Source organism: Poecilia reticulata, chromosome 20 (assembly GCF_904066995.2).
Source record: "Poecilia reticulata chromosome 20, P_reticulata-male-v2, whole genome shotgun sequence".
Classification (NCBI taxonomy): domain Eukaryota; kingdom Metazoa; phylum Chordata; class Actinopteri; order Cyprinodontiformes; family Poeciliidae; genus Poecilia; species Poecilia reticulata.
In genome coordinates, this window is record NC_088849.1 from 1988483 (window position 1) to 2015096 (window position 26614).

General features: G+C 41.1%; 1 protein-coding gene across 12 annotated transcripts in view; it reads right to left on the reverse strand.

Moving 5' to 3' along the window:
- Positions 1-26614, reverse strand: part of plppr5b (phospholipid phosphatase related 5b) — a 107283-nt gene that overhangs the window by 65602 nt on the left and 15067 nt on the right. For all 12 annotated transcript variants that reach the window (XM_017301829.2, XM_081601465.1, XM_081601464.1 and 9 more), the window contains exons 2-5: positions 25912-26044; positions 9836-10086; positions 1726-1902; positions 138-272 (exon numbers count right to left, since the gene is read on the reverse strand). In XM_017301829.2, coding sequence (XP_017157318.2) covers positions 138-272; positions 1726-1902; positions 9836-10086; positions 25912-26044 — 696 coding nt within the window. The remainder of the gene's footprint in view (positions 1-137; positions 273-1725; positions 1903-9835; positions 10087-25911; positions 26045-26614) is intronic.

The window sequence follows — 26614 nt, forward strand, 5'->3', positions numbered from 1 at the left end:
CATATTGTGTTCACATGTTTCGCTAATTAATTTAAACATTTAAATAAAGAAGCGTCTAGATCTCCTTCCAGATCTCTTTATAGGATGAAAGAGGAAGTTCAGTTCTGCCAAACCTGACGTGTGAAGCGCTCACCAACCTGGGAAGCGATGTACTTCTCCAAAGGACTGTCCAGGTGACCCATGTTCAGCATGGCTGTGTTGGGCTGCGACTCAGCAGGAGAGTCCTCATTCAGCAGCAGCTTGCCTTTGAAGTTATGAACGACACACACCACCTACAGAAACCACGACGATACAATGGTTACCAGAAACACACAGCAGAAAAGCAGAGGGTGCTCTGAGTCGGCTGCGTACTCAGGGTGCCACTGCTGTGAGGAGTGGAGCTCCTTCAGGGTTATGGAAAAAGTGGCTCTGAGGTTCAAGCTACAATTTTCACTTGATTTTTCACTTTGCTACAGCACAGAGTAGCAGGAAAGGTTCTGATCTGTGGATGACTATGGAACCTCAGGAGACGGTGGTGCAAAGAAGGACTTTATTAAAATCAAGAAAATGTGTCCTCTTCATGAAATTATCATAGAGAAACAGTATCTTCAGTCAGGGATTTTTCAGAATTTTTCAGAATGTAATACAGACTGCTACAGGAGACCTTTCCTGTCCACAGCCATCTCCATCGACAACAGCTCTCTGAAGAAAACTGGATCATGAGATGCAACATTTCATTTTCTTTTGTGATCATTAAAGTATTTATCTTTACTTTTTTGTATTTATTCAGGGTAATTTTGTCAGATATTAAGGATAAAGCTATCAAAGATATTATTAAGGATCTTGAATAATCCCCCTAATAAAATTCTTTTTAACATATATCAATAACAGGGGGGGTCCTTTTTCACAGCACTACAAATATTAAAGTATTTGTGTTAACTTGACTAACTGGCTGTAACATGAACTGCTGTCCTGCATGTCTGAGATGTGTCTCTGTTCCAGATCAGGGTAACACTTGCCCCCCTTGATGAGAAAGGGGGGCAAGTGTCATTACTGATATAAATTAGTTATAAAATTATTACTGATTGCACTTAAAAATTAGGCAACATTATATTATTAAAGGTAAAGTTTAAACAGTAATGATTTCTTGGTTAATGTCAAGTTGTCATAACAAAGACATTTCGAATAATGTCAACTTTGTATTAAAAGTGTCATAATTTACCGATTGACGCTTTATGAAAACAGTCATAAATATTCATGAAGGCTTATTCATGTTCATGACAGGTGTTATGTCATGTTTATGACAGTGTCATGACAGTCTTATTCACCCCCTTCAAATAAAATGTTACCCAGATCAGCTAATTCAAATGTTTGCATGACCTCTTCTGCAGCTGCAGAAGCCTGTTGATTAACAGATGTGTTAATCAACAGGTTTTCTGCAGCCTGGTGTGTGGCAGAAAGGAAACACCAAAAACCTGCAGGTCAGGAGTCTATGAGGACCAGAACTCAGAAATAGTTATCTATTAGGATTAGAATATGAATAATGACAAAAAGCTGAACCACAGTCCCATCTCCTCACAACTCGTATTCTGGTCTTCTAATTATAACATTACGAAACACATCGCTAGTTCTGGTGTTGTGTGGAGGCAATGGATGGTCCCCACTCCCCCACCTACTGTCAGGATGAGGACTTGGCTTCTCCTAAACAGAAATGTTTTCATAGTGACAAAAATGTGTGATTCTCACCAGGAAGGTGGCGATGGCCATGCCAATGATAAAACCTGCGATGACATCCGACCAATGGTTGCGGTATTCCGCCACACGGTTCAGGCCAGTGAGGAAGGCGAGACACATGAACCCCAGAGACATGACGGGCTTAGCCAGGCGCGTCCCCTTGGCCTGGACCGTGCAGGTCACATACATCTACCAGAAGAAACACATGACCGGGTGAGATGACAGCCCTATTCAGTTGATTCTGTTCATTATCTCAATTCAACATCCGGAGGCTCGGGGGAGTAAAGTTAGATTCTGGTTAGGCAGTTAGAGGGATGGGCCACTGTGACATTGTGGCTGTGTGAGCTCAAGGTGCTACTGGTCAGGTGGAAATATAGGTTTTGTGGACTGTTGTGTTAGTGACATGGATACGGTTGAGGATTTTTGGAGTGATCCAGAAATGTTAATGGGAGTAGTTTGTTGCAGCTAAGGCAAAGCCCTGACCCCACCCTCACCAGGAAACTGTTAAGACAACAATAGACCAGAAGTAGAGAAAAAACTGATAAAGAACCTAAAATTAAAAGGTAAAAGAAGAGCTGAAATCTGTGAAACTGAGATTAGGAGATAAATTCAAGAAGAAAAGTTAAACCAAGGAGGCAACACTCTAAAGAATCTAATAAAAACTCACAAAGGAGAAGAAAACAAAAAAATTCAGACCAACTTAAAAAGAAACAGAAATCATACACAACATGGATTCATTACAGCTGAATCATACTTAGAACATGTTACGTTATGACTCTGTGCCATTGTTAGATGTTGCAGTGATTTTACACACTTCCAGGTCTCAAAGCCCTGTGTCATCACTGAGGCAGATTCATCATTAGAGCTTTTTCTTGAACAAAATTGTGAAACTATGGCACACATGCATGTTAATAACAAGTCTGGCCTTGATTTAGTGCCAGTAGGGTGAACTCCAGAGAGAAAGTGAGGCAGGGAGACACATATGGCTTGTCTTTGGCTCTAATTATCAATCTCTTGTGTTGAAGCACCAGATAGCCTCTAAAGACAGTTTATAATTCTTAATTTGAGCACAAAATTTCCCTCAAGGCTCACTTAAATCATCTCTATTTTCTCTTTCCTAACCCCTTCATCCCGCTATTATTATTCAGATTGATCCATACAGGCAGACATACGTGGCTTCATCAGCTGTAAGCAGAAAATCAGCATAATTATTAGATACAGTCTCATCAGTCTGAGTGGAATTAATCTATATAATGTGTCGTATAGTGAACCGCGTTGCTTAAATTACTTTTCAGTAATAGTAACATTAATTCAGTACTACTGAATATACACCAATCATAGGTTATATTGATGTTTGCATTATTACTGAATACGTTCCAAACAAATCATAATCTAGAACGCAGCTGTCATGGTAACAGTCCATGTTTCCTAAAGCAATCTAGTGACCCACTTCATATTTCCTCTTTAATCTCTTCCATATTTTTCAAAAGCATACAGATTATGTTTTTTGTTGTTGTTTTTCAAAATGCCTGAATGAAAACATAAATAATAGATAATTACATCACTATGCTTACTACCAGCCCAAAAATTAGGACCAAATCTTTCAAGGTTTTGACTGTCAGCCTGGTAACCTAGTCTTAGTCAGAGCCGAGTTCAGTCTGCCACACCTTGATGATACTAACCATAACTACAGCTTAAGAGATGTAAAACAGATAAACAATGCATGCAAAGATTATTTAGTTCTTTGATAGGACATTCATACACTGTTAGAGCTCTGAAGCTATTGTTCAGCTTCAGAATAATAGCTTAATGCTGCCTTTTATGTGTTGCAACTGTAAACTTCTTGATGAAGTACTGTTTACAAGCTTCAGTAGATGCAGAAGAAGAATTGTTATACATCGTCATATCTGTTTACTGCTTAGAATCACCTAGTAGGATGCATACAGATCATAAAAAGCACAAAGCCAAAACTGTTCTGAAATACTTAAGGGTAATGTTATAAGCACATTAATAATGTATATGAAGTAGATTAAAAGCATCATCACTTAGAGGGAACAGTAGAAAGCTGAGGCTGCAGCCTCTGTCATATGGCTATCAGGCTAGAAGGTTGTTTGCTCTCAGCCTGTGAGTGTGAGTGCCCACAATTGGTAAACAAGCTGAATGAATAAATGAACAGAACCAACAACCTAGCACTGTCAACCACTTCAAGTATTCAGCATGATGAGGTGTCTGCACTGAGGGTCTGAACAGCGCAGCATGAAATTTAAAAGCTTCAATAAGTTATTGCTGTGACATTTACAGTTATGCTGGTTTTGTAGCAGTGGTGCATATGTAAAGTATATATTGAACCTAAAAATTGTGACACTCACATAATTATTCAACTTGTTCAAAAACTCTGTGGCAGCCTGGTTTAGCTGGAAATCTAAAAGTTAACTTTTTATGTGTAAAAAGTTAATCCTGGAACTTTAAATGCTTTTGAAGTTTGAGGTGAGGACAACACTGCAGGTAGTAAGTAGCATTAGTGAAGAGTAATAAATGTTTACTAAAACAAAGGTCTTAACAACTGAGTTCTGTGCTGTTGGGACCAGATGTCTCTGCCTCCAGAGGATTCCCTTTGTGTTCTTGTTCCTGAGCTCTTCATCAAGGGGGTGCATTGACAAGTTTGCCTATGTTTAAGTTTCCCGCTTTCTGACAAGGGGGCCAAGGACAGTGTGCCTCTATGTTAATTTCTTGTTTTTAGAGTTTTCCAAAAGAGGGTCTAAGACATTCCTTTTCTGATTTCAGTTCCTGTTCTCTTAATGAGTCCCAAAAAGGCCAGCTGGTCTACATCCAGAGAATTGTCTTCATCAAACTCCAGAGCTGCAATGACGGATTCGGCAACCATTCAGCAGACCTTCAAACGCCATTAGCTGGAAAGAACCAACTAATGGAGTGTCCACAGCCTCCTAGATGTCCTCCAAAGCTCCTTAATCAGTTCAGGCACTTTAAGCATCACAAGAGCTTCTTTGTGGGTTTATGTGGCCTTCTAGCTTTTGTCCACTGCTTCTTGGATCCTGGCAGCAGTGGCCCTAACACAATCTACAGAGCTTGTAATGACTTTCTGAACTCCTCTTCTCAGTCTACGAGCTCTGCAATTTGGACATGACCCTTTATAGGCTCCTTTGTTGGGTCTGGAGACATCCAGTCCAGCTCAGCCCCAGAACTCTGTACTTCCTTGTGTCAAGCTATCAGTTCTAAAGCTGTACTATGAGCCACAGCTGGTTAGACCTTGGGTTGTTTTTTTGGTCCTGTACTCTGAACAGCCAGCTTCTTTAGCCATTACCTCTTGAAGATTAACTGTCAATCAGCAGTTATCTCTATGATTGTTTACGTCACGAAGTATTGTTTTTGTGTTAAAAATATTTGTTTGTTGGCTTGACATAATATTCTTCTTTTCTTAGGAACTGAATTTTCTATGTCCTTCATAAAAGGACATAGAATGTCCTAGAAAGAATTAATAGAAAGCATTCTTTGAAACATCACTCTGACAGTTTAAATGTCTCTCAAGAGATGTAAATACCCACAGGGAGAGCAAGAGCCTACTTCACAAAGCAACTTTTGTGAACAATCTGTTTAAGTCAGCGAGGTATATACATGCAATCAAACTTCAATTACAGTATATAACCATGATAACACCTTCTGTGAAAACAGCCTGCTTGGTTTTCTTTAAGAAAGTCTGAGTTTCTACAGAACCCCGCCCACCTGAAGCAAGCAGTCCTAACTGGATTTCTATACTTAAACCATGATGCATGGGATTTATTATCTTTTCAATTAGATGTAAATGTTTCACAAAGAAAACACAAATGAGATAAAGGTAAACCCTACACAGGCTATCTCCCAACACTTCTAACTAGTTGGGCGACCTTCAGAGGTAACGTCTGTAATCAAGCTTTTGCCATGAGTTGCAATGAGCCTTCTGCATCACTACAGAGAATCATTGATCCACTCATCTTTGCAAAACTGTGGTCATAAAGCCATGCTTGAGGCTTTTTAAGTGTGGATCACCATTTGGAGGTCATGCCACTGCATCTCAACTGGATTCAGCGACACTTTTTCTCACCACAATACTCCAGAAGGATTTCCTGACCTAAACTGGATGTTTACGTCAGCAATGTCTGCAGGCCATATCCAGTTACTGCTCTACATTTATGTGCAGTTAGTTGCTTCCTGGATGATGTTGGCGATGCAGAAAGGCAGCACTGTGTTGATGAATGAGAAGCCACTGCACTGATGCCTTTTTCCACTCATGACACGTTTTACTGAGGCACAAACCTATTAGATAGATTAGACTTGCACAGGATTCCACTCTTCTGGGTGATGTTAAATCCTCTGTAGTTAGATAGGCCTGTTTAAAATAAGATTCAATTATAGCAGACATTGTGCACCGTTTCAGACTGGGGTCAGTCACCTTTTAAGCTGTCATTTCCCAGACCTGCCAAATATGACAGAGTGTATCGATGGCACACACATCCTTATCACTACTGCTGCAGGAAATGAACAGGAAAAAGACTGAAAATATTTTTGCAGCTTCAGCATCCATCTATATTAATTAATTGAGAAATGAAAGTACGTATCACAGTACACTAAAACTCATGTCATTCTCCGCATTGTCATGGTAACCTGTGATGTGACCTTGTACCTCACTGCCTGGTCTGGTGGTAGAGCAGTCTGAGCAGGAACCTCAAGCTCTGGACAAAAGTTTAGCAGACTCAAATGGATGCCTAAAGGAGGATATCTCAAACAGTGAACATCTCTCTCTTCCTGATATATTTTCACCCTGAGCCGAGTTTTGCTGAGCTATACACATACGCGTGAGCACACCAAAACTCAATTAACACCTTTGTCCTAAACCTAACCCCATAAACAGCATTTCTCCTTGTGTGGTCCTCACAGTGTAATATGTGTCAGGAAAGTAGTCCCCGCAAGTATAGCATCTTGCACCCTGCTGTTATGTGCTGGACTGTCTCAGGGGCCTCCTTGCACAACCTACACCTTGGGTCTTGTCTGGTGTGGTAGATCTGAGCCTCTATTGCTCTGGTGTTTAGGGCCTGTTCCTGCGCAGCCAGGATGAGAGCCTCTGTGCTGTCCTTGAGTCCAGCTTTCTCCAGCCATTGGTAGGATTTCCTGATATCAGCCACTTCAGTTATTTGTCGGTGGTACATCCCATGTAGGGGCTTGTCCTCCCATGATGGTACTTCCAGCACCTTGTCTTCTGTTCCCCATTGCCTGAGACATTCGCTGAGCACATCGTCTGTTGAGGCTTTGTCCTTGATGTATTTATGGATCTTGGATGTTTCATCCTGGACAGTGGCTCTCACACTCACTAGTCCTCTGCCTCCTTCCTTACGGCTCGTGTACAGTCTCAGGGTGCTGGATTTGGGGTGGAACCCTCCATGCATGGTTAGTAGCTTCCTAGTCTTAACATCCGTGGCCTTCATCTCTTCCATTGGCCAGCTAATTATTCCGGCAGGGTATCTGATTACTGGTAAGGCATAGCTGTTTATTGCACGGATCTTGTTCTTGCCATTGAGCTGGCTTCTCAGGACTTGCCTTATTCGTTGGAGGTATTTGGCTGTGGCTCCTTTCCTTGTGACCTCATCGAGGTTGCCATTTGCTTGTGGTATTCCCAGGTACTTGTAGCTGTGCTCTATGTCTGCTATTGTTCCTTCTGGGAGTGAACCTTCCCTCTCTTTGTAACCATCCGACCACACTTCTCTAGTCCGAATGACATCCCAATGTCAGTGCTGTAGATCCTGGTGGTGTGGATCAGTGAGTCGATGTCTCGCTCGCTCTTGGCGTACAGCTTGATGTCATCCATGTAGAGGAGGTGACTGATCGTGGCCCCATTCTTGAGTCGGTATCCGTAGCCAGTCTTGTTGATGATTTGGCTGAGAGGGTTCAGGCCTATGCAGAACAGCAGTGGGGACAGAGCATCTCCTTGGTATATGCCACATTTGATGGACACTTGTGCAAGTGGTTTGCAGTTGGCTTCAAGGGTGGTTTTCCACAGCCCCATCGAGTTTGCAATGAAGGCTCTTAGAGTCCTATTGATGTTGTACATCTCTAAGCATTCAATGATCCAAGTGTGTGGCATTGAGTCATAGGCTTTCTTGTAATCAATCCAAGCGGTACACAGGTTGGTGTGTCGGGTTTTGCAGTCTCGGGCGACTGTGTGGTCTACAAGGAGTTGGTGTTTGGCTCCTCTGCTATTTATGCCTATGCCCTTCTGTGCCTTGCTCATGTATTTATCCATGTGCCCGCTTATCTTAGCCGCTATGATGCCTGACATGAGCTTCCATGTTGTAGAGAGACAGGTTATTGGCCGATAGTTGGATGGGACTGAACCCTTCGAGGGCAGGATTGTGCGCCCTTCAGTTAACCATTCAGGGTGAGTCCCATTTTGTAGCAGCTGGTTCAGTTGAGCTGCCAGTCGCTCATGGAGGGCAGTGAGTTTCTTAAGCCAGTAGGCATGGATCATGTCAGGTCCTGGTGCTGTCCAGTTTTTCATACCCGAGACTCTGTCTTGGACATCTGCCACAGTGATGGTTACCGGGGCTTGTTCAGGGAGGTTGCTGTGGTCCTCTCGTAGAGAGGTTAGCCACTGTGCATTGCTGTTGTGGGACGCCTCCCTTTCCCATATGCCTTTCCAGTATTGTTCAGTCTCCAGCCTGGGTGGGTCTGCTCTGTTGTTATTACCCTGCCATTGAGAGTACACTTTAGCTGGTTGGGTGGGTGGAGAGAGCTGGTTAATCCTCCTGGCTTCATTCTCTCTCGTGTATCTCTTTAGGCGGCTGGCCAAGGCTTGGAGCCTTTGTTTGGCAGTTTCGAGTGCTTCAGGTATGGGCATCTGGCTGTACTTCTTGGGTACTGATCTTTTCATTGCACCCCTTTGGAGTTCTGACAGTTGACTCACTTCCCTCCTTGTTATCTTGATTTTAGCCTCTAACCGTCTTTTCCATGGTGGGTATTGGGTCTCATGGTTGCTCTTATAGCCAAGCATCTCAAGGATCACTGATGCTGAGTTGCATATCAGTTCATTGGTTTCTGTTATGGTGTTGGTAGGGATCGTTCTCAATGCTACATTCAATTCTTCAATGTGACTTTCTGAGGTACTTCACTCAACAGTTGTAATTGGTGTCGGGGTTGCCTGGTGTTCATTTGGGCCACGATTCTTTCTCTCAGGTCAGTTGCTGCCTTGTTCAGCTTTGATGGTTCATTCATTACTGTGGCTACATACCCAGTTTCTGGGCAGCTAGTTGGAGTTAACTCCCCTCTGACCTAGCGTCCTGGCTCCTCCCCAGGACGCCAGGTACCTCGTCAATCTCACATTGTGATAGTAGTTGCCGTTTGCAGATGTTGGAACAATGAGCTACTAGTTGTTTGGCAGTTAGTGTTGACTGGGGATGTCAACACTAACTGCCAAACTTCCTCCCACATTCTTTGCATGTAACCCCTCTGACTAGGGTTACTTGAGTAGTAGCATTCAGTAGCCCATTTTTCATCAAGGTGCTCTGGTTCCCCAGCACCTGACGCAGACCTTGTTTGGCTGGGCGACGTCTGAGCCGGCATGTCATGCTTATCAATGTCTCTCATGGTGTGAGATAGGCTACATAGCTCAAAGGGTCTTGCCTAAGCTCAATGTCACTGTTGTATGCTTTTGCCCCAGCCTAGATTCGAACCCGGGTCTCCAGGGTGAAATACTGGTGACTACCCATTGAGCTATACAGTCAGACTTACACAGGACTGTATACTGTATACAAAAGAGTAGATAGATAGATAGATAGATAGATAGATAGATAGATAGATAGATAGATAGATAGATAGATAGATAGATAGATAGATAGATAGATAGATAGATAGATAGATAGATAGATAGATAGATAGATAGATAGATAGATAGATAGATAGATAGATAGATAGATAGATAGATAGATAGATAGATAGATAGATAGATAGATAGATAGATAGATAGATGAGCTTTACACACAGGGTATTCTATACACACACAGCATAGCCTTCTTTGTTAACTGACCGGAGTGCTTGTAAGATTAATCTGGCCCACAGATCAGAAAGATAAACTCACAGCCAGATAGAGAGCGGCGTAGATGCTGAGAGCAGCCTCCTTTGAGGGAAAGGTCTTGCGGGCCCTCAGGACATCGTCTTGATTCCCTGTGCAGGCCTCTTGGTGGCTGATGTAGCGCAGCGCCTGTTGACACCCGAGTGCTGTGTAGTTTGGCTTACACACCGTCAGGAAGTATGGCGCCAAGTTCCCTGTCACTACCTGCCCTGCATTGACGAAGATGTCAACCGTGAAGAGGCCAAAGGCGTAGACTCCTGGGGAAGAGGTGGACCACAGATCATAAACAGGACAAGCTAAATCACAAATCTGATGTCATAGAAATCCTCATAGAACTTAATAATAATAATAATAATCATAATCATAATTTACTTTACTAGGGTTGATTTTATGAGTTTTTAAAAATCATGTTTCAAGTCTATGTATGTATATAAAACCATGGGTTATGGATCCCTAAGAATTTCTTTGTATGTCATTAGCTTTTAAGGGTTTTTCTTCCCTAAGCAATTTATTTAAAGCTGCAATATGTAACTTTCATTAAAAAATTTACATAATTGCTAAAATTGTTACCACATCCTGACGGTATATTAAGAGAAAAGATTGATCTCCTTTACCTCCTCCCTCTGCTGCTGTTGCCATCTGAAGAAAGACCAAAAACAACAAATCAGAGCCAGGAGGAGGGTCTAAGTGCTGTCGATCGACCTTAGGTACTTGCTGCTCAATATGATAAAGGTGGAGAAACAACTTACAATTACAGAAAAAGCTAACTAGCCTCAATATTCATGACAGGCTGGGTTAGCTGCAGCAAAGCAATGTCCATGGGAGGGAAAGGATGAGCAGCACCATTCACGGGCTGATTGCCAGCTCTTAGACCCACCTCCTGACTTTGGTTGGTTGTTTCTAGATAGTATAAGGAGAAGCTGGATGAACCTGATTTATTTCACACACCACATAGTGACAGTTTCAACAAATACGTAAAAAAACATTTTTTATAAAGGTTACAGACTGCAGCTTTAGCCATAATGTGTTATATGCATCTTATTACAAAATGTAGATATTTAAATTGAAAGAGAAAAAAAGAGTAATAACTTTAAAGTTTTTAAAAGAATCCAAAACAGAAAATGGAAGTGAAAGTTCCTTTGATTTGACAGTATAAGACCTGCTGAAAACCTGAATTAGAATGGTTTTTAACAGGCTGACATTTCAAGATGCGCAGACCTTGAAATATTCCTCTTTCTAAAACAGCAAAAGAAAAAGTATATTTTTGCCTCATCACAAAAAGAGGTTATTAAAAACTAAATAGTCACCACAACATTACGTTATTCCATTTATTAATTTACTGCTTACCAAGAACTAAGTTAACATCCAGGAGGATAGTGTGAAAAGTCCAGTTGTGTTGTAGGAGCTCAACTTCCACCAGCAGAGACCTGACGATGTTTCTGCAGAATCTCTTGATGTTAATACTCCCTGAACCACGTTCACTCAGCCACTCAAACCAACCAACCGGCCTTTATGTTTCAGTGACTGAAAGGCTTTAACAGAATAATTGCCTCCACTCTGCTATAGTCCAATCCTCTGTCAGTCTGAATTATCCAACAGGTGCTTACTCAGGCAGGTTTTTCACATAGTCTCACACACACACACACACATGCACACACATCTGAGAAGTGTTATTTGTCAGAGCAACATTCACAGCTTCTCAAGTCCCTGTCAAGTGTTTGTGCAACACTAATTAAATCTTGCAGGCTATGATTAGAGACTGCGGCGTGGCATCAGAGGAGTTTGGTTGTCATCAGCTGAACTCATTGTCTTTCCTGTCTTACCAACTGAGTGTGGAGCTGCTCTAGATGCTGACAGCTTCACTTCTTAACAAGCATCAAATAGGTTTAGTCAAGCGTTGTGTGACTCAGTTGTTGTGTAGTCACCATGCTCCTTATCTTTCTGACATTGTCCCAGTTTCTTTGGCTCTTTGTGTTTTTACGAATGGATTTCACCCCCAGTTTCCTTCATTCTGACTCAGGGACCAGAAAGAGCAAAACTTGCTTAGCAGGACATGAATCAGACCTAGCCTGCTTTCTTTGAACACAGCATGGCGTCACAGCTACTGTGGAGAAATACTGTGTGTGTTCTGAGCAGATGCTCGTGGAGTAAAGGCCATCCATCTGTCAAACAACTGGACCAGGATATTTCCATCCACTGTTTAAAAAGACTTTTAAAAAAGACAAAAAAAAGACAACTTTTTTGTTTCACTGTGACAGTTAATTAGAATAAAATGCCTCTCTTTCAGGTCAATTAGGATGAGCAAAATTATTTTCTGTTTTCTAAATATCAGAGTAGGCAGAGCTAAATCCCAAATTCTCTCTCCCATTTGAGAGCAACATTTTTGTCTTTACTTTCCTCAAATTTATAAGTTTACATACAGTTCCTTAGAATTTGCTACAATTACTTTTTAAACTGTATAATGTTTTGTGTTTCCTTTCACCTGCTTTTCTCAGTGGCTTGCTAGAATTTGGTCCGTCTCTTTCTGGTGAAACTGGGTCAGGTTTTCAGGCTCAAACAGTGTTTTAGTTCTGAGATCAGAACTTTGTGAAGGCCACTCTGTCAGAGTGGTAGTTACGGTTCTGCATAGCGAGAGTTGCCGACCAGAAATGTTAGGGAGCGCCACCTACAGGATGGACGAGGCAAGAGCCATAAATTTAGAAATGGAAGGCTTGGTTGAGAAGAGGGAATAAAAAACAGGCATGGAAGGAATGCCGGATAGATCTACTCATATGAGTAGATCACATATGGGTTTTGGAACAGATGCAAGTTATGGAGTGAATGAGGTGGAGCAGGTCAGAAGATGAAGAATCTGGCATGGCAGGCAAACAGGGAAGCAGACTGACAGGTTCCATCCCCATCAGGACTTGAAACTGAGATGAGCAGGTTGGAAGAGTGGAGGCATCGCCTACCGGACCCCCACCAGCCAACTCTGGACTGCATAGTGGTGGAGGCTGAATGCCAAGGACTGGAGTAGAAGCACCAGCAGAAGTGAAATCCCATCATTCCCTGGGATAAAACTTATGACAGTGTAATAGTTAATTAAAATTGGTAACTTTACCTAATTTTCAAGGGTAAAAGTTTGGTAAAGGTAACAAGAACTTTGGTGTATTGCTTTCTTTTGTTAAAAGTTTTATTGGCTTTGCAGGGGTGGGCAATCCTAGTCCTGGAGGGCCGGTGTCCTGCAACTCTTAGAAGTCTGCCTGGTCCAACACACTTGAATCCAACAGCTAAATCACCTCCTAAGTGCAGTCAAGTTCTCCCGAGTCCTGCTAACGACCTCATTATTTGACTCAGGTGTGTTGAAGTAGAGACACATCTAAATGTTGCAGGAGACCGGCCCTCGAGGCCTGGAGTTGCCCACCCCTGTACTAGTGGCATTAATTTGATAGTGAATTGACAGGAAAGAGGGTAATGAGAGAAGGCGAAGACATGCGGCATATGTCGCCAGGCCGGGAATCAAACCTGCGACGGCCGCATCGAGGACTAAGGCCTCCATATGTGGGTTGTACTTAACCCCTGCACCACCACAGCACCCATAGTGTATTGCTTTCTTACTTTCAAGGTCGCTCAAGGTCATAAATTCAGCTTAAGTCATTGGAAAATAATTGAAAGGATTAGCAGATTTCAGAGTCAGCTGTGTCCCACAACTCAACCACATCAGACAGCAGGGACATCAGGGCAAAAGCAACTTTACACTTCTCCATAGGAAACCGGACAGCAGAAAGCAATGCTTAGGAGCACCAGCAACTTCCAGTAGTCTGGAGGTTACTGGAGTTGCTGGAAGTTGAATCTGTGTATTCCAGGAGGCCAACACGCATAAAACATCTGTAGTTTCTGACTTTCTAGGGTGACTGGTGAACTCTCCACATCATACTGCCATTCCTGTGCTGGTGATGAGGCAATTTTATGCAAGATTATACTGCAATATCTTGACTTCGAGAACTGAAAATGAGAACCAGTACAGGAAATGTGTTCAAAGACTGATTTAAAAGCAATGAGTTGTTGGAAGCTTTGGCCTGGCTCATTAGGATTTAGGAGCAACTGCAAAAGGCGTGAGAAGGTTGGCGATCTGGCCAGATCTGAGCACTGATTCAGAGCACTGGTTTCATGGCATAGGAAGGGTGCTAACATCTTTTTTGAAAACCATCAACAGCAGATGAGAGGAAATCCAAAAAGGGAACATCTTTGGCAGAGAATGGACACTATGGACCTTAGCAAGCTCCGCCCAAAAACGCCCCTCGAAAATCTCACGTGACTGCATGTCTCACAAAGCCTCACTGTGCTTAGTTTCTATGTGTAATTTCATTTCGACTGACTCTGCAGAGTATTTCTGAGTCGATTAGTGTAGTATTTCTGCCGGATTTTCAAAAAATATCAGCCACGACAATGGACAGGGGAACCAACAAGTTCATGTCATCTTTTTTGGACGACATCAAGGTCTTTGAGCCACGCGATGCCTCCAAGATTGTGCGCGTCACAGCTAAATGCGACCGGTCGATGAGGAAAACAGCAGATTCTCACACCCTCAGCATAAATATAGCTGTGGACGAGATCACTGACGCCTATTGTTCTTGCAAGGCTGGGCAAGTCGGCATTATGGTTGAGGTGATTCTGTTGGCAAATGTTCGTATTGCCTAGCCTGATACACGTACTCGGAGGCTAACACATTAGCGTGGCTAACACGATTACAGTTAGTAAAAGCCTTTCAGTAAATAAATCTTTAATGTATGTCAGATACAGTACACATTGCATATTGATCTGTTCAGCTAACGTAAGACTGTAACAGACAGGCATCAAGGTGTAGAAGTTGTATCGGTACTGCCATTATGCTGTACTTGGCTAAAAGGTTTTCATAATGGAGTTATTTATTATTGACTTTCTTTTTTTCATTCACTAAACACAAAGAAAGCAAAGCATGATCCTATGACGGTTGAGCTGCAAATGTGGTCGTGCACAAGCTTTGATCCAAGCAAGGCTTTCCGTTTCAGATTTTGGAAATCTGTGAATTTTAGTTCCACAAATACGATCAGGATACCTGACATCGCCTGTGCAGATACCACACTGACGGTGGAGAACCATTCTTTTTCGAGTCCTGACGCAAAAACTTTCTGCTGGTCTGCTAGTCCACAATGTACATTAGCATACTGTAGCTTGCGTTTGTGAGACGGTCACGCACGTGGTAGATGCGCTGTGACGTAAAATGGGCATTAGCCAATGAAACGCGGCCCCTGTGGTAAGTTCCATGAGCAAATGTAGAATGCAGGAACAGTTGGAAATACAGGAAGGAACTGTTATGAAGAGGGCAGGATCGGAATAATCAAAAGAGGAGTGGGCAAAAAGTGGGAGTCTGTGACCAGAGTGGAAGTCCATAACAGTAATGGGTTGGCAAGTGTCACATCCAGGATAGACAAGAGAAGTAAAACTTCAGGGAGTGAAGGCTTGGTCAAGAACAGGGAGCCAGAAACAGGTATGGAAGGACTGCTGGACATTTTTACTAACATGATGTGACTTTTAATCTGGCAAGAACTGAATGGCTGAAGGGATCTTGTATCAGTGATGGAATAGATGCAGATTATAGCAGCTGAGAAGGGTTTCCCTAACAGTGTGAAGCATGGTGGCTAAGGCAGCAGACAAACAGATGTTAATACAGAAATATTTTTGATCCTACCTGCCATGAATAGAAAAATTTAGACTAAATTAATGTCAAACATTGAGAAGAAAGGTTACGTTTTTTTATGCGGTGGATGTAAATATCTGAATTTTACCTGTCTATGTGTGTATATATGTATGTGTGTGTGTGTGTTTGTAATGCACCTATTGTTTGATCTAGTGCCAGTATCTCCACAGAGCTGCAGTTCTACACAAATCAACATCAAAGTTATCACAGCTCCCCAGACTCTCCGCTCACTGGTGCTCACACACAACACTTTGGCAAAGTCAAGGCAGAGGTGTTGAATACAGAGTGACACAGTGTGAAAGTGTTACTTCATATTTTATGAAATGTGTTTATCTGACTGTTGTCACCATTACACTCAAGAGGAATATGTCTGCATAGAATAGAAATATCCTTCATAGATATCTTTGAAATATTTGCAGAGGATGCAGAACAGCAACATTTCTGCAGTACAGTGAAAAGGTAAAAGTGGTAAATATAAGAAACTTGCAGGTGTATCCACATACTCAGATCATAAGAAGAGATGATACGTGATTCTTGTTATGGTTGGTGAGACTGAATCATAAAAAGCCCAAAGCACCAACAGCAGGAGTAGAGTGCCATAGCTGAGGTTTATTTAAAAAATAAGTAAATAAAAAAACAAAGAACTAAATAACTGGCTGGGCATGAAGAAAGAATAACGGTGCATGACATGGACAAGAACATGAACCAACCAAGACCAAACCAGAAACCAGTGAGAAACAAAAGTCAGACAGGAACTTAAGTAGCACAGGAGGCAGGTGAGTAGGATTTTTAATGTCATGCATTAAAAATCTTCTTTCCAATAAAGATAATACCACTAGGATGGACTTTCTGTCCTTACTGCCCACATCTGACCTAGGTCCTTAACCCCAGGGTTAATGAAAAGAAAAGAGCAGAAAGGAAAGGAAAGGTTTATTCATAGCTCATATTATCATTCTATGCAAAAATAATCTATTTTATAATATAGCACTGCCCCTAATTTAAAATACACTTACAGCTTAGTACAGGGGTGGGCAACTCCAGGCCTCGAGGGCCGGTTTCCTACAACCTTTAGATGTGTCTCAACTTCAACACACCTGAGTCAAATAATGAGGTCATTAGCAGGACTCTGGAGAACCTGACTGCACTTAGGAGGTGATTCAACTGTTGGATTCAAGTGTGATGGATCAGGGATGTTGTGATCTGTGTTTCTCTCTGTAGTTATTTTGAGATTTTCTGTGTTTAGTCCTGTTTCCCTGTGAGTCTCTGTCCTGTCCTCCCTGTTGATTGCTTCCCAGGTGTGTATTTACCTGATTACCCTCCCTGTGTATTTAAGTCCACCTGTTGTCTTTGTCTTTGTCTCTTGTCGGGTCCTTGTCTAATGTCGCATGTTGATGCTCTCCAGTTGTACTGATAAGTCCTGGTTTGCTTAGCTCTTGTTTTTCAGTCTTCAGTTATCAGTTGCTACCGCTATTTAGCTGTTTGCTAAACTCTCTGCTGTCCCGCCTGTTCTGGACTGTATTGAGTAGTGATGGGCAAATGAAGCCTCATGAAACAATGAACCTTTCCAGCCCTTTGCTTTGCAAAAAGGTTCATTACTCCAGTGTTTTTCAACCCATTTTGAGCCACGGCACATTTTTTTCATTGGAAAAATCCCGAGGCACACCACCAACCAAAATTGTAAACAAAGATACCCTGTATCCGCCTATATTAAATATGTAGTCATTCTTATCAGTGTCTTGAATAGGAATCAAATAAACACAAAAATGTATTTTTATCATTTTATAATTCTTATTTCAAATTGCACTTAACATGTCCACTTCAAAAATAAACCTGAACAGTGCCACAACAATGTGGTGTTAAATTTAAAGAGGTTGTAGAAAACTTCAAAGTGTTTTACAAACTAATTCTGTCCACAAGCATTCTATTAGCCATTCTCTACTACATTTTACTCACTTAGTGTGAAACCTGTGCATGTTTGGATGAACACAAAGCTGATATTCTGGCAGGAATTGAAGAAAGACACACACAAAGCTCTTCCTCAACAGCTCTCAGTCTCTCTCTGTTTTTAGTTTTTATGGTAGTTAGGCTTGAGAAGCTCACTTCACACAGATATGTTGTGGAAAATGGAAGCAATGTCAAAATAGCTTTGTTTGCCAGAACGGGGAACTCCTTGGCAGCAGTCAACCAAAAACTGTCCAAAGGTAGATCAGCAAAGCTCAGCTTTAAACCACGATTTTGTCTCAGTTCAGTTAGTTCTTCCTGCTCCTGTAAAGTCATGTTCTTGCCAACAACTGCTGAGCTGTATGGGTCCCTAACAAAGTCAAAGCATTCAGTGAAGGCTGAAGAGAAATAAAATGACATCTTCTCCTCAAGAGTTTTTAAATGTGTACCTATTATTTCACACAGTGCAGCAGTGTGAACATTTTGCCATTTCTTGGTTAGTGGGAACATTTCAAGGTTGCCACTTTCCACATGTTGTTGCCAGAGGTGCACCTTTGAGTGGAATCCATTAATTTTATCAGTACTTGTGAGCAGGTTCTCATTTCGGCCCTGCATTCGTGCGTTCAGTTCATTCAGATGATGAAAAATATCCGCCAGATATGCCAGCCTTGCACACCACTCATCACTTGCAAGCAGCTTTGCATAATCCGACCCCTCATTTGTCAGATTCACTCTGAGTTTCTCCCGTAGCTCATACACGTAGCCAGTACCTTGCCGCGCGACAACCATCGGACCTCCGTATGAAACGGCAAGGTCTTATGCTCCGCTCCCATTTCCTCACACAAAGATGCAAATATGCGGCTTTTCACTGGTCTTGCCTTCACAAAGTTTACCATCTGCACAACATCATTCAACACAGGAGCCAGGTCTGCTGGTAAAGTCTTGGCCATGAGGGCCTCGCGGTGTAAGAAACGGTGCGTAATAATTACATCTGGGTTTCTTTCCTTCACTCTGCTTACAAAGCCTTTGGTGCGCCCGACCATGGCTGCAGCTCCATCAGTGCAGACACTTGTGCAGTTTTCCCACTTAAGTCCTCCTTGTTCTAAATATTCTGATGTCACCCGAAAAATTTCCTCTCCTGTTGTCCTTTCTGGTAATGCCTTACAAAATAGGAAGTTTTCTCTGATTGAGTCTCCATCCACAAAACGCACATTGGCCAAGAGTTGAGCATGTCCACTAATATCAGCACACTCATCAAGTTGCAATGCAAATTTCTCACTGATACGGATCTTTTCCAAAATCACACTTTCGATGTCTGCAGACATGTCATCAATACGTCTCGAAATTGTGTTATCTGAAAGAGGGACTTTTGCTATTTCTTTGACCGCTTCAGGTCCGAGCATCTCATTTACAATGGCTTTACAGGCGGGTAATATTAATGTCTCTGCCACAGTGTGGGACCTTTTTGATTTAGCTACAAGTTCAGCTACGAGGTAGCTAGCTTTAAGGGCTCTCTCATTTACCTTTGTGTTTTTTCTCATAAATGTTGCCTGTTTCTCCATGTGTTTGCGCAGGAGTACAAAATAGTCAGCATTCTTGTTTTGAAGCGAAGGGTGTTTCGTTTGGAGATGGCGTTTAAGCTTGCTTGGTACCATAGAACTGTTGGATAGCTTTTCACCACATACCAAGCACAACGGAGTCGGTGCCGTTGCGTCCCCGGTAAAAGTAAATCCAAATGAAATGTAACTCTCACTGTACTGTCTCGAGTTCACGGTATCTGCCTTCTTTTGATATACTAGGGCCTTCATCTGGGTCCGGATTTTGTTCAGGGACCAGATCGGAGTTAGTATTTTTTCTTTTCAAAAACTTTTCCATCGCGGTAGCTAGATGTAATGCTCTCACAGCTACATGTCACGTTCATGCATCACTAATTCTCTTGTTTTAATGTACATTCCTATGTTCCATACTGCCATCTAGTGATAAGAAAATTACATGATTATGCCGCTAGAAACTAGTACAGCACAGACACTCAAAAATGGCATATTATTCGCAGATAATTAATTTGTTTTCAAAAAATCTTTAGACCAATTAAGTGAAATTGGATAATTTCCACGGCACACCTGACGATCACTCGCGGCACACTAGTGTGCCGCGGAACAGTGGTTGAAAAACACTGCATTACTCAATGCTTCATTCATTGCTCACTAGTGACATCTGCTGGTGAAACTAACAGCCTTGTCACTCAGTTGGATCATACTTCCAAAAATTACTAAATGCAATATTGTCACAGTTTTTATCAAACTCATGTTTAGTAACAGGAGAATCAATGAAACCATATTTAATCGTCATATGTTTCAATCATTAAAATGATTTGTAGCCAATCTAATCCTGGTTTATGTTGAACGTCAGTGGATGTGTTGGGTTTTCTTGCATGTCAGACTGATTTGACAATAAAGACATTTGATGTTTTAGTGTCTTGGGAGTGCAGTGCCTGTTGGGACATTCGCTTTTTCTTAGATTTATAATCGGCTCTCATCCCTTATATTTGGCTACATGTTGAATTTTAGTTCTGCAACAGAATTAAATCTGTTTCTGCTGTGCAAGACTGATATATATTTGCCAATCAGACTACAAATAATAGCGGAACTTTGCAGAAGGTGAGAAATTGAGAGGTGGAGGGGTTAATTATTGTTATCTAAGAATTTTATTGTGAGGATAATCTCAAAGTATTCCCAGATATCAGATTTTCCTCTTGCTGGCTCCATTTCAGACAATTAATCAAGTTTTATTGTGTAGCACAAGTCAGCAACAATGCAGGTCAAAGAGATTTACATCATAAAATCACAAAAATATAATTATAAAAAAACAACATAATCTACAATTGTGAGAAGCAGTAACAAACATTACATTTTGATGAGTGCCATCATCAATACACATCAAATATGTTGGTCAATATTCATTTTATTTTGGCTACTGAAGATAAATATCCTCCTCTGATGCGAGACCAAAAGGACAACAACCCATGATGCAGCGCGGCTCATAGCGCTTTTATTTTGAAAACCGACACGCAAAATGAAGCAATCATGTGACCCACGCAATGCGAGGCCTCGTTTGTTGCCAGTCACGTGGTTTTCAGCAAGACGACACAAGCCTAGACATAATGTAAGAGTAGACCCCGCATTGGCTGCTCCGGCGCAGGAAATACGGTGGCCATCTTGGAGCGGTACTCCCTCCTACTTTGCTCAAACAAAACAGCAGAAGATGTCTCAGCACTGAGGGATATTGTTGTTCTGATCGATGGACTATTGATGTGAGGGCTCCACAGACAATATTTCACAAGTAAGATTGACATATTATTGTGTATATATTGAGATTAGAATATTGCTTTACTATATTTATGTCCACCGGCGAGATACCAGCTAATATTAGCTACAGTGCTTGGTGTAATACCAGGTTCAGCCGCTATGGAGGATAATTGAGATACCGTAAATCTAAAAAAATGAATTATTCTCCAAAATTGACTTAGATTATCTGACACAAGAGCCTATATTAGAAAAGAAACAATATAACATACATTATAAAACTTGTGTTATAACATTCACCAGCAAAGTTTACGCAGGTGGTAAACACTATTATTATGTAATTATTTAACTATTTCACAAGATACATCCCAAATCTTCCGTTTTTGTTTTGAAAGTTTCATAAAGACACGATGTGAGGAAGAAGAGGAATCTATAAAGAGAGACGGATTCACTGCAGCACGGATGAATCTCACATCGGATTTTGGACTCAATCTCAGCTGCTGAATCTCTCTGAAGCTAGAACTCGTCGGCTGAAAATAAAATAAAAATAATATATATATATATATATATATAAACAAACATGTATCCATTATACATTATTCAGTATTAATCATTATTTGTTTGTGTTTGTATAGTTATATAAATATGTATTATTATAATAAATTATATACACAGCTGTTCATAATGAATTATTCACGGCTGAGTGCTCTGTAATATGCTCATCATACATCGATATCAGAATATTCCATTCCTATTCTATTGTTATAGCCACTAATATTTAAATATGCTGAACTATGTATTAAAAACATACTTAAATAATACAATTGTTTATAAATGTAGCATTGATAATGTTTGAATATGGTTTCCAGTAACAAAAAATGTGTGTTATTATCGATTAAATGCGCTGATACGTCATTTTGCCTGCTAAACACATAAGCTGAGTGGAGTGGTGGACCGCTCCAAAATGGCCGCCCTAAATCTCGTCAGCGACAATAGGCGAGAGCGGTCCATGAGGCGTCTATCCTTATGTCTAAGGACACAAGCCTCGAAGCGGGGCTTCATCGGAAACGCCCCCTTTTTACTCGGTACAAGCCTTGAAGCCTGGATTCAGATAGCCCATCAGTAATATTGAGCTTCATCATTAAACAACATGGGTCTCATCCTCACCACCTCCCAAACACCACATCTTGACAAGGGAGACATCTAAGACTTGCAGGACACCGGCCCTCCAGGACCAGGATTGCCCGCCCCTGGCTTAGTATCTTACTGATTGACTGAGTGTACTGTGCATCAACATAAAGCTCTGAATGCATGCAGCTGAAGACACTGGTGGAGTGTGTGATAGCTCCACGGCCCTTAGCTCTATTCTAAATTTAATCTCTCCCGAACAGCGCAGCCACACTGAGTCATTATGCAAAGCCTGGGTAGGCATGAATGAGAGGAGAGGGCTGTGAAGCTGCGAGATGGCTGAGCACATGAGGCTGCCGCTCCACTGCAGACGGAGATGCAGAAACCAGTGGGAATAAATCAGCTCTGTCTGGCACACATGCAGATATACAAAAGCAGAGCAGAAGTAGTCACACTGAGTGAAACACATGTGAGTTTTGCTATTAGCTAAAATAAAGCAGGACATTTGAAATGAAGCAGGACCTGAAAGCGTTTGACTTCTGCTTGATGTCGGGAGGATTTGGAGGGAAATGTTGGATGTCCCTGCTGATGCTGTTTTAAACTCACTGTGGTGAATTACACAAGAGAACAGTTACAAGATCAAAACATGTGGACTGCTTACACACCTGCTGCAGGACAACAATCTGCTACTTCTCTTTATAGAAACATGACAGTCTTTCCATTCTCAATGCTAATAAGAATCCTAAGCCAGACAAGATAAAGCAGAGAGTTGGGAGAATAATGAGAGAGACATGCTGATGATCCAGGTGTGTGTGTGCACTCTCTGGACAGAAACACACAGGAGGGGGTCAAGTGGACCTGCTGTGTGACTCTGGTGATTATCTGTCTGTCTTTCTGTTTTTGTCAAGTTTGATCATCTGATCAGGCAGCCAGAGAGAACTTCTAAAACAGTTTTCTTGTCTTTACATTGTGTTGATTCATTTTGAGGGCAGCAGAAGACTACTTATTCAGAAATTTTTTATGATTTAGTTTTAGTCTTCATGTTCTTTTATTTTGTTTTTAGACTTTGTTTTCATTAAACTTTTGTGATAAGAAATGTGCTATGTGATCAAATGTTACAAATGCTTTAAAATAAGTATCACATTTTTAAAAAGCCTAATTTTTTAGCAACATTGCTAAAACTGATGGAATTAACCAACAATTTGTTGTCTCAGACTCACTTATAAAAGAATATCTTGTTGGTCATACAGAAACAATTTCAAAGATTATGGTTGGATGCTGTATATGTCTTAAGCCCAATGAGTCAAAGGTTAAGCGGATTGATTATCACTCCAGCAATAGTACACATTGTTCTAGTAATTAATTCTGGCTTAATTTCTCTTTAATTAAATACATCATAATATTTCCAAGAAAAATAGAGATTTTAAAGTTTATATATAGCAGCAATAGTCAGTCATTTTCTAATTAATGATTGGGTCGTGCTTGATTTTCTTCAAAGATCAAACATATCTCAGTCTGCATTCTAATTAAAGCACAGAAGTGTATTCCATAACACATCCTTTGCCAGTGGCAACACTGCTTTCCCACATTCACAGCAACATCAGGTGCAAAACTTCATTTACACATTTCTCTTCAGCCATTATGTGCCGATGTGGTACGTGTTATTAAGTGGAAAGTTCTGGTACTGCTGAAGCCCTGTTCACACGGAGACGAGATGAGGTGCCTGTGCATTCACAAGGAACAGACGTCTTGGGAGACCAGAAGAGACCATTGTTGAAACCGGATCCCAGACTGGATAAACTGTGACTGACCATGACAAAACAAGGACCAAGTGTCCTGGGAGGTATTTTGACTTATTTACAGATTCAGAAAGTGTGTATTCTAAGCTTTCTAATAATGCCAAACACATAGAAATGAAAATATGACAAAGATATGGCCATTTGAATGTTGCCTGCACTCTGAAATGTGGTGTTTACCTTCACATGTTCTGTGCTATCATCAAATAAACACATCTTGTGTTGTTTTCTACATATTATGAGTTGTTTTAGTTAAAAAAAACTGGACACAGAATATGTGTTAAACTGTTGAGCAATCACATTACTCTGTGGATGTCTGCAGTTCTGGAACTTTCCACAGGAAGAACAGTCAATTGAAGCAGCTGCTTGTTGTTGTTAATTTGTTTTTTGTTTGTTACTTTATTTGACAGCCTCAATATGCAAAAGACATGAATAAAAGAGGCTTTGCACCAGATTTAGCTCAAGCTAGTTTTTTGTCTGTATGGCAAAAAACCATACAGACAGGCACTTTAACCTTGCAGCAAGAAGATCTTTGGTTCAAATCTTTGCATGAAGCTGCATGTGTTAGGATTTGGGTTTTTCTAAGTTGATTTGAGTTTTTCTGTGTTTTAGATTTGTGTTCTGTAGTGCCTCTGTGTTGTCCTGGCTACTCGTTGATTAGTGTCACCTGTTCCTTGTTTCCCATGATTGTCTCCATGTGTATTTAAGCCCACCTGTTGTCTTTGTCTCTTGTCGGACCGTAGTCGTGTCTAGCCAGTAGTGTCACCGGTCAGTCTTTTTGTCGTAACAGTTGTACTGGTTAAGTCCTGTTACGGCGTCAGCTTTTTCCTGTTGTGTTAACACAAAACAATTAGCAATTGCTACCGGCGCTGAGCCTAGCTTCTGCTCTGCCGAGCTGCATGTTCCTTGGACTGTGTGAGCTGCTTATTCGCCATTAAAATCATCTTCATCTTACTTCCTGCTTCCTCGCCTGCTGCATTTGGGTCCATATTCACATCACATCATGGCGGCATGTTCCAGTGCATGTGTGGATTCTCTTTGGTACTCCAGCTTCCTCACACAATTCAAAAACATGACTGTTAATTGTTACTCTAAAATTGTCCTTCGCTGTGAGTGGATGGTTTTCTGTCTCTGTGTTGCCTAATGGCAACCCACCTACCTCCCAATGACAGCTGGAGGTAGGCATCGCCTGAGCTCCACTTCTTTAATCCAAACATTCAACATATTTAGTTTATCGCAACTGATGTGTTAAAATTATTTAACACAATAACTGTGGTAAAGGAACACAATTATTGTGTTAAATACTCTTAACACAATAACTTGAATTTAACACAAATTGATGTCTTTTTTACACACATCACTGTGTTGAGTTTTGACACAATTTGTGTTAATATTAACATATCTGTTTAAAGAGTGTGGGAAAGTCTTAGAATTTCAGAGGAGCTGAACATATATTTCTATAAAACATAAACCCTTTCTTGTATTGCATTTTTTTGCAGATTAAATGAAAATCATGTTAAATTCAATAGCAAATAACTATTGATATGTGCAAAGCATTATAAGCAAGCAAAGTTGTAAAAACTAAAGGGCCACTTCCACTGAGACTCCAGTTCTTGGTTCAAGGTAAAGAGCCGAGGAAAGAATGTGATTGTTCATGAAGGACACATCGTTACCCCGGACCCGACCCCTGAAAAGCAGCAGATAATAAATGCCACATGCTAGATAATGTTTCCTTTTATTCTTTACAGGTAAAGGCAAAAATATAACCAGGAAATGCTACTAGCCTTGTAAAGTAGAGATATCAAAAATCAAAAGGAAAACTGTTTAGATTAAAGTGCTTAGTGTCACAAAAGACATGTGTTGTGTTTCTCAGAATGTGAACAGTTTATAGATGTTTGGGTCTGAGAATGGGCTATAAAACATTTCCAGTAAATTTAACTCGGGTAAAATAAATTGGTTCGGCAATGACTCCTTTGAAAATGTTCCCATTGTATTTGGGAAGCCAGTGTTTTATTGAGAAGAGTAGTTTTAACTGGAAAGTTGTGGGATTGATCCCAGTTAGCACCTCCAGACTATGTTGACTACAGATTGTGGTATGAGTGTGTGAATGTGTGAGTGCAGCTTTGATTGGTCAGCGTAACTAGAAAAGAGCTGGAGAGGTTGATTTCATTTTCTCTGAAAAAATGAGAGCCTCACCGAGAAACCGGAAGGTTCTGCGCACCAAAGGGTTGAGGTAACAGCAGTCGCCAGTTGCCACTATCTTCTCTGAGCGATCAAACTCTTTGGATGTGTACTGGACCAGGAACAGCACTGTCTCAGTGATTGTGATCTAATGGCAAAAAAAGATCAGAGACAAATCACAGAATTCAGTTCATATGAATATTTTCTCACTATATATTACACGACACTGAACTCATGAGACTGTGGGCTCCATCTGCACATCTGTGGAATACACTGAAACATATGAGGGGGAGGGAGTACTGCAGGAGAAGGGAGAGCTTATGTGATGAGATTTAGCTTTTTTAAATGAGTCTGATAGCCTGAAGGATAAAACTACTGCTGTGTGAACGCTGGAATCTAGAAATGAATACCTGGGTGGATTTTTTGCTCTGGAGGACAGCACAACAGACTGGAAAATAAAACCAGGGCCTTCTAAGTATGTTGTTACTGTTTGACCATAAACAACACACGAGACAGCAGAAGAACATTGTTCTTGACCACCCAGCTTAGTTTTCTGAGGGAAACCTGGATGTCTATATGTTTTAATGACTAACAAACTTTAATAACCGCTAAGACTCAGAGACGTCCAGCTCCAGTCTGGTTAAACTGAAATGATACTCAGGCTTTGCCCTATTTCATTATTGTTTTGTAATACCGAACATATTTCTGGTTCGTTTTT